We start from the raw sequence: 16,410 nt of genomic DNA on the forward strand, positions 1-16,410 counted from the left end.
TTTTTATCTACTACGCAATGCATGTCTCTCATTAGCAATCTGCAGAAGTCATATACAATAGATATCTGAATGCTATAAATACGACACTAACATGCTGAAGTCATATACCCCAGAAGAACTAAAAGCTGCCGTTTCATTCAGGCTCTCATTAGCAATCTGCAGTGTAGTAATATCTTTGAATCATTATTTATATATGAAATCTACCATATTATTTTTTCAAATTGTTATCTTATTTGATATGTCAGATATGTGGATGTTACTCTGAAAATTCACGAGAAATTCCCGCCGCAATGTCATCATCTAGTTACCTCAAGTGCAAGGTTCCACAAATGTACTTGCAAATTGGGAAGCAAGAAAATTCGGATGTACTATGAACTTTGCAAAACAGAAAAAAAATCTTCAGTTTGTTCACATAATCAAGACCTTAGAATTCATGTTTGTTCCAGATTTTATTCATCTCGGTCGTGGTGACGGGGCTGATGTTCGATTCTGAATTTCTGACGGTACTCTCGTCATCTGGGAATCCTCTGATTAGCTTGCAAATGCACCGTGAACTCAGAGATGCGCCAAGTGTGCCGTCCATGGCTTCACATCTTCAAAGGTCAGACGAGAGCAAGCAGATTGGGAAAGCTTGATGATGTCCAGCTCCCTTTATAACGAAACCAAGATTAAACTCGGAGCCTGTTGATTCGGAGAGAGTAACATAGCACACTTCACTGAACTCAACAAATACATGTCGTGGTTCACTATAAAAATACACTATGGACTCCAGAGTAAAGAGCATAACATTTAAGCTTTGATGACTTACCGCCGCAGCATAAGTCGCCGCCGCCCGTGACTGGGCTGCCTGACGCGTCGGAGCCCGCCGACGCCCATGGCAGGGCCAGCCACCGCTGCCGTAGCCATCGCTGGATCTCACGCGCCTCCTCACGCAAAAGGGCTCCGCACGACCCGTGAGACGCCGGAGAGAGGAGGATCCCCGTCACCGCCGTCGGCCCCTCACATCCCGGCGGCGTCCTTTGGCGGCGACGGGGTGAGGGAAGGTAGGCGGGTTCGGTCCCTGTGGCGGCTATGGCTGGGGAACCACCCAAGTCGCCCAAGCGGGGGCGACGCGGGGGTCGTTACGCGGGGCTGTGACAGATGCGACTCGTGTGAACTCGGCGGCCGGCGCTGTCACTCTGCCCCAGAACCGCGCTGCATAAGCCGACCGTGTGGTGAACCATCCAATCTTGTCCCAAGCCCATTTATAGGAGTCCACCGCATCCGACACTTGTACTGATGTATCGATAAGATGTGGATTTGACAAAACCAACTTATGCTTCTAATTTAGTCTCTTTTTCTTGTGTTTGCGAATGTTATATTAGTCATCACGTGCATTGCGCATGCACGATTACTACTCCAACCATACACATTTTTGTATAAACTTATTATTCACAAAAACTAACATAAAACGGGTTTTTCTAGAAATCGGCTAAAAAATCATTTTCTAGTTCTATCGCTAATCTCCAACTATTATTCAAACAACATGTGGAGGAAAGGCGTATTTTCGGGAGCAATAGGGCGAGCGTAGGAGGAAGGTCTATCCATCCGGAATTCAGGATCAACAACTGCTGACTAAGATGAGATGACGGGAGAGTTTAAAAAGTTTGCACGCTGGCTGGAAGTCGTTTTCTCGCTGGCATCAAAACACCATCGATACCATGGGACAACGCAACCTCCGCCGTTCCGGGGCCGCCGCCTCCGCATCTTACTGCGGGATCAGGAGAGATCGTCGCCATTGTTTCTCAAAGAAGAAACAGAAAAACCCTCATCATCACCGCGAAGTCGACAGCGGCGGCCTGACGGCGTCTCTCTGCGACGACGCGCTCGCCGACATCTTCGCCCGGCTGCAGGGCGCGGCCGCGGTGGTCCGCTGCGCCGCCACGTGCCGGCGCTGGGGCCGCCTCGTGGCCACGAGGGCAGCCGTCATCTCCCGCTGCCTGCCGCCTCTCGGCCGCTCCTTCCCTGACCTTGCCGTCGGCCTCTTCCACCAGGAGATAGACTGGCCCACCACGCGCGGCGGGGACGCGTCGTCGTCGCCTCGGCCGTATTTTGTCCCGACACCCTCGGGCGCTCGCTTCCTCCGTGAGGGCCGGGGGTCTTTAGGTGTCGCGGGACCAGACAACGGCCACGGGCTCCTCGACCACTCGCCTCCGGCCGCATCCCGGAACGGCCGCCTCGTTTTGGAGCTCCGGCACCACATGCGCCACGATCAAGCTGCGATGGTTTGGCGAGAAGAGTGGGATCTTGTTGTTCACCGTGGGAGAGCGTAGCGGGCACAATGGCACCTATATGATGAACCTTCGGGAAGAAATGGTTGACAAGGTGGCGGATGATGGGCACTCGTGGAAGAACTTGCTCGGGTATGAGATGGATATGGCGGCCTACCTTGCCTCCGTCGGCCAGAGATCCTTCACTTGAGTGAGCATACCATGCCACATGTGTGCCCTCCCGTGCGGCGCCTTGTAGCCAGAACAGAGCAACTCCTCCGTTATCTATTTTGTTTCAATTTTGTGTTTGCTTGTTTCGGTCTTAAAACGTATTTTGGCTTGCCACTGATCTTTTAACAACTACAGTATTAATAGTGCCGATATCATGTAAACAGAAGTTTTGTGGTGTTAACCCAAAGCAAAGATCCTTGCAGCTTTCGCATAGAACCGTGCAAATGCACACCAGAGTTCTTGTTTGAATTTTTGGTACCTTGCAGCTCACTCGGTTCAAAACAGTGACCGAATATTGATCAACATTGCTAAAGAAATCTATGTACAACAACTGAGCTCTTTGTTGTGATCTCCCATCGTCAAAGATCTTGATATTGACATATATCGCCTGCTGGTGCCGTGGGTGTTGTCCAGGACATTTCCGTGGCCCTCGATGTCGCCTCACTTCTCAGTACCAGGATCTCCCCGCAGCATCCTTCTTGAGGCGTTGATTCTGCCGCTGCCCATATAGGTTTTTTATAGAAGAGGAAAGAGAAGATAGCCTACAGGTCTGATTATTAGATCCAATAATTTTTGTGATATATTTCTAAGAATAACTGCCACTATTTTTCTACTATATGTATGGATCTTAATTTCTGCTGCACAATATATGTTCTCATGCAATCTGAATGCTATACATATGACACTAACGTGTTGAAGTCATATACTCCAGAAGAACGAAAAGCTGCCCTTTCATTCAGGCTCTACATTAATTAGCAATCTGCAGTGTAGTAACATCTTTGGATAATTACTTATATATGAAATCTATCATATTATTTATTCAGATTGTTGTTTTATTTGATGTGTGGATGTTACTCCGAAAATCGACGACAAATTCCGGCCGCAACGTCTGTATCCCCGGCCTCTGCATCTGAACGATGCATGCAACCACATTATTAATTATTCACAAAGACCATACAAAGGGATACATCAATAAGTCTGAGGCCACCATCTTGGCAACGCTGTTGCTACTCCTATCCCTTTGATGAAGGTGTGCCGAATGCCCGGGTCTAATACCAAACAAACATCACGCCAAAGCCTAACATCTAAAGCCGGGTGTCCCATCCAAGCCACTACCTGTATTGGGTCCCGCACGGGACCGGCACACTCCTAGTGAGCACCGCACGCTGCAAGGGCCGTCACCTCCATCTTCCATCGGTCCATCCTCTGAGCAGAACTGACGCATCGACCTTGCCAGACCACTCTGCCATCAACTCCACCTTGATGCCAGACAGCTTCCTCCTCCTGCGTGAGTCCATCTCCGCGCATCAGACGTCGAGTCTCCACTGCGCCATGCTGCCGAGACCCACCGTCGACGATACGGTTGATGCCACACCGCTCCACCTACAGGCCATCTCGCGTCAACTCCGAACTACCAGCAACTCCACCATCCTGAGCAGTCCCCGGTCGACGCCTTCAGAAAGAAACACGACGCCAAAGTACCATCGTCTTCCAAATAGAGGAACCGAGGCTTTCGCCTGTGCTCATGGCAGAGGTGGAGGGCGTAGGATGCACACCGAAGCATCCAAGAAGGGAATCGGCGCCGAGGGCGTCGACTTTGGTGCGGCCGTGGTGACAGGGCTCATGTTCGATTCTGAATTTCAAATGGGAAGATCCTCTCCTCTCCTCTGCTCCTGACAAGATATCTTTCTCCACCCATCTTCCTGGTCGGACGAGGAAGATACTAGTCTCTTCATCTGGGGATCCTCTGATTAGCTTACAAATGCACCGTGAACAGGTAAGAATGTACAGCATGAGCGCCTGAACTCAGAGATGCGCCAAGTGCGTCGTCCTCAGCTTCACATCTTCAAAGGTCAGAGGAGAGGTAGCAGATTGGGCGAGCTTGGTGATGTGGAGCTCCCTTTATAACGAAACCACGACTAAACTCGGCACCTGTTCATTCAGACATACAGTAGTAACGAAACACACTTCACCGAACTCAACAGACGCATGTCATGGTTCACTATACAATACACTATGGACCTCGGAGTGTTTCAAAATCAGAGCCCACCTCGGTTTCCCAGATGCCTAACTAGTAACTAAGCACCTGATGATCTGACGAGGAGCCTAGTTAAGCAGAGCCATGGAACTTTTGGTTCTTAACCGGCTCGTGGGCTTTCATCAGCAGCAAGGATCAAACTAATGGAGTACCATGTTTAGTTATCCACCAAAAACAAAATGGCCCAAAACTCTAGTAATCGCGGAGGGCAGTGGCGATTCCTCTGAACGGGAAAAAAGAGCAAGAAAATGGCCAAAAAATTTGTGTTCTGCGGCCTATCCTCCAAAAGTATGAGCTCTCCGTTTCAAAAAAAAAAAGTATGAGCTTTGGGTAGTGGTAAATTTTTTTCCTTCACTGTGTTTTGCGCAAGTGGGCGTGGAATGATTGAGGTGCACTATTTTCTTTCGCACATGTGGACATTGCATGATTGAGATGCTCTGGGTCTGCACATGCGTAATTTTTCTATATCAACCCTGCCTTTTTCTCTAATTTAGTTTCATTCCACTTAATTTGGCGTACGTCAGTTGCACAATGTTGGTGCGTGCAAGCTGGACGCTGTGGGATCTTGGACTGAAGAAACTAGCAGAGTAGACAGGCTTTGTTCGGAAATATGAGTGAGTTGGAGGACGTAAACAGATTGAACCATCCATCCGCGCTGCTGCTGCACCTACGTCGGCTGCTCTTCTTCCATCTCCCCGTTGAACGCCTGCTGCTGCTTCATTGCTTCACCTGCCTGCTCAGGTTTGTGTCCCTGTCTCTAGTTCAGTCGTCGGCTTCTAGTAGTTTTATAATTTGACCGGCTCTTGGGATCTTTCATACTTTATATATTCTCACTGGTTAGTTTATTATCATTTCACTGGCTTTGGATCTTGTGGTGGATCCGTATTTCACTGTCTTTGGATCTCAAAGGTGGATCTGGAGTTTATATTTCCTTTGGGAAAAAGGGATCTGGATCTAGGGGACGGTGCTACCTCAAGTTAATTAACTCTGGATTTCCCATCACTTCAGGTGGATCTAAAGCAGGCCTCCCAAGAGGAGCACCCACGGCGCTACTCTGCTACTTTCTGGAGCAATGGCTACAATAGAAGCTGCTTCTTTCAGCTGATTACTCTTACAGCTCAGGTGCAGATTCTTACCGCATTATGCTTTTACTCAGAAAACCATTGGAAATAAAATCCTGTTGAAATCTCTGCCCCCATTTGTTTCCTGGCCTTTTTGCTGCAAATTCCTTTCATTCAGCAAGCTGTTTGAACATTTCAGGTGCAAAACTAGAGAATCAAAGATACATACTTTTCCATCCATGCATCCGTCGAAAGCCTGCTGCTGCTTCGTTGCTTCACACACCTGAATTCTCAGGTTTGTCTCCCTCTCCCTGTCTCCACTTCACTAGTTTTATAATTTGCTCGTCTTCAGATGTTTATATTTTATTCCCTCTGCAGGTTAGTTATATATAAGTCGTAGACTCGTAGTATAATTTGACTGGCTTTGGATAATTTGTGCGGACCTGGAGTTTACTGTGCCTTTGGATCTCGGGGTGGATCTGCATTCTGTTTTTTATTTCGAAGAGAGAGTGGATATAGAGGACAACCACTGAATTTAATTAACTCTGTATCTTTCAAACGGTGCATCATTTCAGGTGGATCTAAAGCAGGCCTCCAAGAGGAGCTTGTGGGATGGCCGCAATGGAAACTGTTTTAGTCACTACAAGCTACCCTTTCGGTTAATCACTCTTCTAGCACAGGTACAGATTGTTATAGCATTATGCCCATTTACTCTGAAAATTGTTGGAAATAAAAAAAAATGTTGTTATGGTATGGGCGGACTGTTGAAGTATCTGCCCCCATTTGTTTCTTGTCCCTTTCACTAGAAATTTCCTTCATATTAAGCAGACTGTTTAAATGTTTCAGGTTCACCACAAGTATAAATAGAGAGCCAAGATAAAGCAAACTTGCCCAGGCAGAGATGGCTGGAATAATGGTGAGCGCTTCAACTGGGGTGATGAACTCTCTCCTGGGTAAGCTGGCAACCCTGATGGGGGAGGAGTTCGCCAAGCTAAAGAACTTGAGGAAGGAGGTTAAGTACATCAGCGATGAGCTCAGCAGCATGAAGGATGCTCTAGAGCGTCTTGCAGATGTGGACGAGCTCGATATACAGACCGCGAGGTGGAGGGATGCGGTCAGGGAGATGTCTTACGACATCGAAGACATTATTGATGACTTCATGTGCAACATTGGGGTGAAAAGCAAAAAATCTGGGTTTGTCCACGACACCATTCAGCGCCTCAGAACTTCAAGGGCCCGCCATCAGATTGCTGGCCAGATTGAGGACATCAAGAAGCTTGTGCGTGAAACAAGTGAACGGCGTGACAGATACAAGGTCGATCTCCCCACATCAGGCAATGTGGAAGTTGACCAACGAGTTGTCGCACTCTATGCAAGTGCAGATAAACTTGTTGGTATGGAGGGCCTAACCAATGAGCTTGTCAGTTGGCTGAAAGACGGTGAGAAGAAGATGAAGGTTGTATCGATTGTTGGTTTTGGAGGTTTGGGAAAAACAACACTCGCAAATGAGGTATACCATAAGCTGAAGGGGGAATTTCAGTGTGGTGTGCATTTGTGCCAGTGTCTCAAAAGCCAAATATTTTGAAACTTCTGGATAGTTTATTAACCCAACTTGGGTGTGGACAACCTTTTCATGATTGTGAGCTAAATGTTCTTCTTGACCAACTCAGAGAAAATCTAAAAAACAAGAGGTATTATTCTTACTTTGTGTATGTTGTTGTTGTTCACATATGGCTCTGAAACTAAGAATTCCTTAAAGTATTTAATATTATTTTCTTCTATACGAGAATTAATATTTAATTTGATAAAAAACATTTCTTTCTACCTTGAAACTTTTGAAATATTTTTTTTGTTAATTTACTTACCTCTGCACTGATTTTCTTGCAGTTACTTGGTTATCATCGATCATCTATGGGATGTATCAGCATGGAATATTATTAGATGTGCTTTCCCAGAAAATAGTCTTGGTAGTAGATTAATAGTAACTACAAGAATCAAGACTGTGGCTGAGGCATGTCGTTTCGGTCACCATGAGCACATTCTTGAAATGAAACCTCTTAATGAAGAAGACTCAAGGAAATTGTTTTTTGGTAGGATATTTGGCTCTGAAGAAGCTTGTCCTGGTCAACTCAGAGATGTTTCAGTTGAGATTCTCAAGAAATGTGGTGGTTTGCCACTTGCAATCATCAGCATATCCAACCTATCAGCAAGTGGAAGTTCTGACCAAAAGGAGAGGTGGAAACATGTACTGAATTCTTTGGGGTCAGTGTCAGGCACAAACCTCACCTTGGAAGCAATGAGACAGGTCTTGAACCTTAGCTACAAGAATCTTCCTCACCACCTCAAGACATGCTTCTTGTATCTTGGTATGTTTCTAGAGGACTCTGAAATATATAGGCACGAGTTGGTAAGACTATGGGTGTCTGAAGGTTTCATTAGCAAAGCACGTGGACAAAGGCCAGAACAGACTGCGATAAGTTATTTCAATGAGCTTGTCAACAGGAGTCTTATTCAACCAGTAAGGATTGGCACGGATGGATCAGTGAAATCTTGCAAAGTACATGATATGTTGTTGGATCTTATCTTGTACAAGTCTGCACAAGAGAATTTTATCACTGTAGTAGAGAACCCAGAGGCCATTATAGAACCGCTTCAAAAGCCCCGTCGGATGCTGTTCAACTTGGATGGTGCAACACTACCAGGGGATATTAGTATGTCACAAGTGCGATCGTTTGCAAGCTGGAGAGGCTCAATGAATATACCTTCTCAGGCAGAGTTCAAGTATCTTCGAGTTTTTAATGCTGACTTCCGTTCTAGTTCTGCTGATGACAACCAGAAAATCGACCTGACAGGATTGTGTAAGCTATATCAGCTGCGACATATATGTATTCGTGGCTGTGGCAAGTGCCAGCTACCAATGAAGATTAGAGGGCTACAAAAGTTGGAAATATTTGATATGGACGGGTCCTGTATCCCAATGGATATTTTTCATCTGCCGTGCTTGTCGGATCTGAATGTTCCAAGGGTTGAAAGGCTGCCTTAGGGCATTGGTGAAATGAAATCCCTACAAAAGTTGTATCCATTTGACACGTTGCACACCTCACTCGACAGTATCAAGGGCCTAGGGAAGCTCACCAATCTGAGTGCTCTAGTTCTTAAAACTGGTTTATCTAAAGAAGTGGACATGGATGTTCTAAACTCTTCTTTGGCAAAACTTTGTAACCTCGAGTCCCTAGAGATAATTCCAACTGGTTCTTGTATACCTGAGATATTAACCTTGTCGCCTCCTCCCCCCAACCTCGTGACACTCTGCATGATCTCTGAAGGCATTAACCGGGTCCCTAACTGGATTGGGGAACTCCATAACCTTCAGACCTTGGATCTTGTTGTTGAGAAGATGGACAAGGATGGTTTTGGTATTCTTGCAGGGTTACCAGCCCTCATCGACCTGAATTTAACAGTTGTTAGAGCCCTGGAAGAAACAATTGCCATCTATGGGACATCATTCGCACACCTAAAGTCGTTTCATGTGAGCTGCATGAACATGCCACACCTGATCTTCCAAGCTGGTGTAATGCCTAAGGTCTAGACCCTCTCTCTGTGGTTGAACGCTGGGAGGTTGAATCAGGAGGGCTATCAGCAAGTATCCACACCTACAGGTCTCGAGCACTTGTTAGCACTTGAAAGAATCTCTGTACGAATCTTCGGTGGTCCTGAATCTGAACAGAGAAGCGTAGAGTCAGCCATCAGGAGTGCTATCAACATGCATCCCAGCCATGCTCGCATTACAATCGAAATCAAACGTGACTGGTAACAGCCACGACCGGCAGCTAGTACGTTCAAATTTCCACCTTCAATCTCCAGCTGGTCTGTCTCTTATCTCTCTCCTGGTCTATGTTTTTAAGGCGACGCCTTACCGCCTTAGGGAGGGGGGGCGCTTTGGCGCCTAGGCGACGCCTAGGCGCCCAAAGCGGTCGATTTTCCAAAGCGGAGGGGGAGCGCTTCGACGCCTAGGCGTCGCCTAGGCGTCGCCTTAGGGACGCTTTAAAAACATAGCTCCTGGTAACTACTGGGTGATGTCCCTAGTTTGGGTTGTAGCATTCCTAATGTTGTACCTTTTATTTACCACTTTCCTGTACCTTCTTTTTTGGGTTCTAGCAAGACCTTTGTAGATCTATGCATACGCAAAAACTAGAGATGCTCAATTTAAATTGAAAATTCGGAGGTCTAACCGACATTTCTCTGAACATTTGAGTTGTTATGATCTCCCTTATGAATGGTGATTAAACAAGTTTCTGCATATGTCCAATATGAATGGTGGAGTGTCCAATATGATTTGAGGTGCATATATATAGCTTCAAGTAAAGTATTTTAATTATATAAATGTTGGCGTTGTTTGATTAGTTCGGCGAGCGAGTACTTTCGTGAGTTCAACCATTCTCATAGGCACTGATTTTCAGGGAAGGGAGTGGAAGCCGATTCTTTTCCTTGGAGCAAGAAGATGAGATGCGTGGAGGAACATGGAGGTATCCAACCTTTATGCTGCGTTGTAGCCGATGGCAATGGATTAGTGCATTTTATTCCCGCCCCGAATATCGAGCTATCGCTTTGCTTTGTGCTATCTCCGAGTTATCTCGTGAGTTCAACTCTGTCTCTAAGATGATGCATGATCACGTACGCTTTGCTTGGTTTTCTCCTGTACTGTAATAAGGCTTGATGGTGGGAAGGAGTTGGCACTTGTTACTCACTCCCAACTTGACTAGCCAGAGATTATATGTTGTATATACGTGTGCCTCTTTACTACTCCCTCCGCTCGGATTTAGATGTCGCGGCTGCTGTACATTATGCATTTTGCAAACATGTCCTTATACTTTTGAATCATTTGAAAAACGCCCCCGTCTCCTTCCTCACTTCTCCACCATCGCTCGCGCGTCGCCGGCTCCGGCCACCATCCCCCGTCTTCCTCCCCCGTTCTCCTGAGCACCCAGAGAGAGTCTCCGCGCGTCGCAGGACCCAGCCGCCTGTGCAGGAGACGACCTGCGTCGTCGCGGAGGAGACGCGCAGGACCTTCACGGAGGCACCTTGCGCCGCCGCCCAGCTGCGCAGCCGCCATGGGTGTGCCCTCGCCCACCTGAGCAGCGGGATTGCTCCTAAAGTTCTTCCTCTTTGTCACCTCCCTCTGAATCGTGCCAAGAAGCAGTAAATCGACGACTAGGTCCTCGATTTGGTCCGCCTTGGCCGCCGTCGCCGCGGACAATTTTGGACGCCGTCGCGGCGCTGGGTCTTCGTCGCTGCTCTGGCCCAGGGTCTTCATCGCCGCGTTGGCCCTGCTCAACCTCTCCTCCAAGCCCAGGGTCTTCCTCTCCGTGCTGGCCCTCCTCCGGTCGCGCCCGCCCTCGCCTCTGTTGCTGCTGGTATTCCCCGCCCCCGCCTCTGTTGTTGCTGCTGCTGAATTAAAGAGAACTTGATTGTAAAGCTGAATACTGAATTAAAGATCATGAATACTGAATACTTGAAAGAGTAGAAGCAAAACTGGATTGCTTAATTGCTGCTTGAAAGATCATGAATACTGAAAGTAGTTTGGTTCTAGAGTACTTGATGTTCTGTACTGAATATTGAATTAAAGAGAACTTAATTGCTGCTGGTATTCCTCTCCCTGTTTGATTGTAAAGCAAAACTGGATTAAACAGAACTTGAATACTGAGTGTTGCTGGTAACACAGTTACATTGAATACCCAATGAAGCTCAATACTGAATGCTGGAGTAGTTGCTGCTGCTGGTATTCACATGCACTTCCAGAAATTATTCAGTACAGAACAGTTTTATTCAGTACAGAACAGTTTTATTCAGTACAGAACAGTTTTGTTCAGTATAGAATTTGGGAGTAGATGCAGATATGCTGTGAATGCAAAATAAATGGAACATTTGGTGCCACTGTTCCTAGTCCACTACAATTCCTAGCATTTTGCTTCCAATGATGCAGATATGTTCTGAATGCAAAATAAGTGGAACATTTGATGCTCCTGATCGATGCTCTTGATTTGCTAGGAGCAGTTTTATTCGGTGGAACATTTTGCTTCCAATGATGCAGATATGTCCTGAATGCCAAATGTCATTCCACTGTTCCACTTATCTAGGAATTGTAAAAGAAACAAAGCTTTTAACAGCTGCTCTTTGTTTACTCTCAAGTCTGAACAAAAGACAGCATGGTGTAGGCTCAAGCAAGCAGCCCATCACTACCTACTTGTTCTGCAATAACCAATGAAGCAAATAACCAATGAAGCAATAACCATCAGTCTAGCAAACAATTCTTGTGGAGAGAACTATTTTCAGGTGCCTCTTTGATTTAGCTGATTTAACTTGATCAAAATGTCTTTCTTATTGGAACATGAACAGTTACCTGAGCAAGTGCTCCACCGCCGCAATGATGTTTGGGATTGATCTTAACATGAGTCCTCCACAAGATGATGCCTCAGAACCTGCAGATCAACAGGAAGAACAGAACAGTCAACAACAATACAACAATGAGGAACCAGTCAATAATGAAGCAACATGTACAGTACTACCTCCAAAACTTTTGCATTTGCATTTCATTTTCATGATCTACTCCTATTATTTGCAATAGCTACATGACTTATCTTTTGCTCCTTGTTTGACAGGGGAAGAAGCAAGTGGTGTAGAGGAACCAATTCATGAAGAAGCAAGTGGTGTAGAGGAAGCAATTCATGAGGAAGCAAGTGCTGTACAGAAACCAATTCATGAGGAACTCACAAATGAGGAGAGATATGGTATTTTTTTTGCACTCATGGTGATCAACACCCAAAATGGACAAGTTCTGAAAAAAGACAAGCAGGTCATTGCTAGCCTACTCGATACAACCATAAGAACTGTTGAGAGAATATGGGAAAGAGCTCTTAAACAGATTGAAAAAGGGGAGAAAGTTGATGTCTCAAATCAAAAGCCAGGTAGAGTTGGCCGCAAGCGGAAAGATTTGGATCTGTCGAGGGTGGTGACAATCCCATTGAACAGAAGGAGAACATTGCGAGGTCTGTCAAAGGCATTGGGTGTAAGCTGCACGACCTTACACTCAAGGTTCGAGTGGGGTCATTTGAGGCGTCACAGTAATAAGTTGAGGCCCCACTTAAACCTGTCCAACATTGTAAAGAGATTGAAATGGTGCTTGGCTATGTGTGAAGATTATTGGTCTGCGACACGGGAATTAGACAACATAGCCTACATGGATGAAAAGTGGTTCAACATGACTGGGGAGGTGAACAACTACTATTTGCTTCCTGAAGAACCCGACCCCTTGCGCACCTTGCATCATAAGGATAGCATCGCCAAGGTGATGTTTCTCGCAGCCGTGGCTAAACCAAGATACGGCAAAGGTGGTGAGGTCACTTTTGATGGAAAGCTCGGCATTTGGGCTTTTGTCACAGAGTCTCCTGCTCAAAGAACCAGTGAAAACAGAGATAAAGGGACGCTCGAGCTCAAATCATTGAAAGTCACACGAGATGTAATGAGGTATTACATGTGTGAGAAACTTATTCCTGCGATCCAAGAGCGCTGGCCGGACGAAGATGAAGGACGGACAATCTATATCCAACAAGATAATGCCACGCCACATATTCTTCCCGATGACCCGGTTTTCTGACAAGTCATAGAACAGACTGATTTGGATATTAAGTTGCTTCAACAGCCTCCAAACAGTCCCGACATGAACATTCTTGATCTCTGCATATTCAGGTCTCTCCAGTCCCACACTGATAGCAGAGCACCTCAAAGCATCAGGGAACTGATAGAAGGTGTGGAGGAGGAATATCGAAACTACCCGGTTGATAAGCTAGCTAGAAGCTTCGTGACGCTGCAGTCATGCATCCGAGAAGTAATGAGAAACAAGGGAGCGATAAACTACTCGATCCCTCACATGAACAAGGAACGCCGGCAGGCAGAAGGACGACTTCCTATAGCTCTATCTATCGACCGTGAGCTAGTTGAACAGACCATAGCCTTTATAAAAGAGGCAGAAGCAATCTTAGCAGCAGAAAAAGAACAGAAGCAGCAGGAAAAGAGCAGCAAGAAAAGAGCCGCAGCAGCCTTGAAGAAGCAGAAACACCCTTCGAGTACCAGCAGCCTCCAAGCAGTAGGAAAAGAGAACCTGGAGCCTTCAAGCAGCAGAAACACCCTTCGAGTACCAGCAGTCTCCAAGAAGCAGGAAAAGAGCAGCAACAACCTTCAAGCAGCAGGAAAAGAGCACGAGCAGCCTCCGAGCAGCAGGAAAAGAGCAGCCACCTCCTTCAAGCGGCAGAAACACCCTTCGAGTACCAGTAGCCTCCAAGCAGCAGGAAAAGAGAACCAGGAGCCTTCAAGTAGCAATAAAAGAGCACCGGCAGCCTCCAAGCAGCAGGAAAAGAGCAGCTCTTCTTTACTTGGGGTCAGCTAGTGCTACAATCAACTGACAATCGATTCATCTATTCTCTACTGTTGGTTATATTGTGTATTCTGAAGGTACTCCCCATGTTGTCACCCAAATCACCAGCATTATCCCCATTTGAGATGCTCAGGACTCGATTGGGGAATTAAGCAAGGGTAGTCAGATGATTAGTGGATTACATGGTGCATATACTCCTGGAGTAGATTCAGCAAAGTGTTTTTAAAATTATAGTTAATCTAATCTTTGTTATATTGATGTACTGTAGAATCTAATCTTTGTTACACTGAATCTTGAGATGCTCCCTCCTTGCTTACTTGAGATGTACTCCTAAATTTGGAGTACTGTATGTGTCAAAACTTGCAAGTTGGAAGAGATTATTTAGGGAATTAAAAAACAAACTTGCAGGTTCAGGACTAGTTTTTAATTAATCATCGATGATATAAAATTGACAGTTCATTTGGCATTTGATGGTCTTCATGTAACAAGAATCCTATGTCTATGAAGAATGTTGGTTCCAAATGAAAATGGGGTCTATTTATAGGTCAAAACTTCCAAATGCATCAGCCACTGCCCAGTTTATGAAACAAACTTGCAGGTTGAGGACTGGTTTTTGATCATCAAAAACTGGGCAGTGACTGTTCAGTTGGTATTTGATGGCCTTGGTATTAAAGGAAGGGATGCTATGTAATGTCAAGAAAGAAAACAGAATGTATGTATTGTTTCAGATGATGAGTTGCCAAAATTCAGAATATGCAATGGTTCATAACTTAAATGATTCCTGGATGCACTAGTAATTCAGAATATGCAGGAGCACTCAATATTCAGATATGGAGCCCAACATTCAGAGATGAACAGCAGCGCAACATTCACAAGCAGCTCCATGGTTGTTCCTTCAGGCTTGAGCAGGGGTGGAGTACCTTGAGGCTGGAGCAGGGGTGGAGCGGCATCCTCCATGGCGGGGTGGAGCAGCATCCTCCATGGCGGAGCGCATCCTCCATGGCGGAGCAGAGCAGGGGTGTCGGGGGCACGGAGCGGAGCAGGCGCAGGCGCGAGGGCACGGAGCGTCGGGGGCACGGAGCGGAGCAGGCGCGAGCGAGGCGAGGTGTGCGTGGTGGATCTGGGAGGGAGAGAGGATGGGGTCTCCCCTGAAGCTCGCGGCCACCGGCGCCAGGAGCTTGGCGGCGGTGAAGGCCTCGCATCGACGGAATCCGTCGCCGACTTGAACTCAAAGGTCGAAGCTTGAACCCAATCCGTCGCCGCGGGAAGGAGGAGAGGAGCGTGGCGAGGCCACCGAAGGTGGGGGAGGAGAGCGCGGCGACGCGATAGAAGGTGGGGAGGGGAGGGGAGGGGGGAGAGCGCGGCGGCAGCGCGGCGGCGAGCCGGAGAAGAGCACCGAACGGACCGCGGCGGCCAGCCGGAGAAGAGAGTGAGGTCGAGGACCGTGGGTTCGGTCGGAAATAGATGGAGGGGGTTTTCGCAAAAAAAACGTTGCGACATCTAAATCCGAACGGAGGGAGTACATTAAACGGATGTGCCTTATTTGTATTCAACTGAATATTTATTCCTTGTACAGTTTGCAGTTCTCAGAAGGACGGTCGAGATGTTTGTATTCCGCTACGTTGGATCGCCTGATGTTCTATCCTTTGGACATGGATGTCACTGTGTATTTGGTGTAGACAGACGTTGTGCAGGCAGCAGAGCATCTGAGCATACAGCAGGGGAAAGTTTCTGAAGATGCTGTCTGGACTATAGACAGACACAACCAACCTGAATAATAAATAGGCAGTAGCGGATCATATGAAGAAGCGAATGGATGGCTGCCGGGAATCGAACCGATGAAGAAGCCGGCTCCGTGTGGTGTGGTGCCGCCTCTGCCGACCTTCGCCGGATCGTTTCCTTCACACTAGAAAATGCACGGCCTAAATATGTTTCAGTATCTCGTAAAACATGAGAGGCAGCGACTTAAACAGAGCAGGTTCGTGCACCTTGTGGAATTTGTTCGTTGCTAGCTCCATGTGAAAATGCCATTAGAAGTTGCTCTACCTACAAACTAGAAGATGCCACATATCACGTTGGCTTATCCTTTTGGTAATTTCATTTTGTTTTGGAACAGATTGACTGCGATCCATGCATTGCCAAGAAATGTGTCAGCCGCCGCGGATTGGTATGCCTTTAGAGAGATTTCATCATCCAGTAAGGCACTAATAATAGTGAAGCATACAAGCTCACACAAAAACTAGTATTCGGACACCCCAAAATCGTGATCACCTTTCTCGGCCTCACATCTCGATCATAGTGACACATACACAGTGGACACTGCGCGCTTGCATTGGCCCCCGGAAACCTCTCGACATACCGGTTTCTTCTCAAGCTCGCCCCAGCCGATGATCTCAATTT

At 46.7% G+C, this 16,410-nt stretch overlaps 1 protein-coding gene and 1 pseudogene across 4 annotated transcripts; one reads left to right on the top strand and one right to left on the bottom strand.

Annotated features, from left to right (window-relative positions):
- The first annotated feature begins 5,120 nt into the window (after positions 1 to 5,120).
- Positions 5,121 to 10,403, top strand: LOC123072667 (disease resistance protein RGA5-like; annotated as a pseudogene).
- Positions 10,395 to 15,438, bottom strand: LOC123072666 (uncharacterized). Of its 4 annotated transcripts, none has more exons than XM_044496263.1 (4): positions 13,111 to 13,213; positions 12,897 to 13,024; positions 11,980 to 12,058; positions 10,395 to 11,024 (listed from the first exon to the last, which is right to left on the bottom strand). In XM_044496263.1, coding segments are annotated over exons 1-4 (504 nt in total). In that variant the 5' UTR covers positions 13,113 to 13,213; the 3' UTR covers positions 10,395 to 10,729. The 4 variants fall into 4 exon arrangements, with proteins under 4 accessions (XP_044352198.1, XP_044352197.1, XP_044352199.1 ...); XM_044496262.1 differs by having other exon boundaries at positions 10,395 to 11,027; XM_044496264.1 differs by lacking the exons at positions 12,897 to 13,024; positions 13,111 to 13,213 and adding an exon at positions 14,931 to 15,438 and having other exon boundaries at positions 10,395 to 11,027.
- Positions 15,439 to 16,410: the final 972 nt, after the last annotated feature.

This window comes from Triticum aestivum, chromosome 3B (genome assembly GCF_018294505.1).
Source record: "Triticum aestivum cultivar Chinese Spring chromosome 3B, IWGSC CS RefSeq v2.1, whole genome shotgun sequence".
NCBI classification, from domain to species: domain Eukaryota; kingdom Viridiplantae; phylum Streptophyta; class Magnoliopsida; order Poales; family Poaceae; genus Triticum; species Triticum aestivum.

Bases quoted from the DNA above. Each gene is read 5' to 3' on its own strand.
- LOC123072666 (XM_044496262.1), bottom strand. The intron at 12,059-12,896 runs GTGCGCAAGGGG...GTTGATCTGCAG, and splicing joins TGCTATCCTTATGATGCAAG to GTTCTGAGGCATCATCTTGT. The intron at 11,028-11,979 runs GTAACTGTTCAT...TCTTTAATTCAG, and splicing joins GCGGTGGAGCACTTGCTCAG to CAGCAGCAACAACAGAGGCG.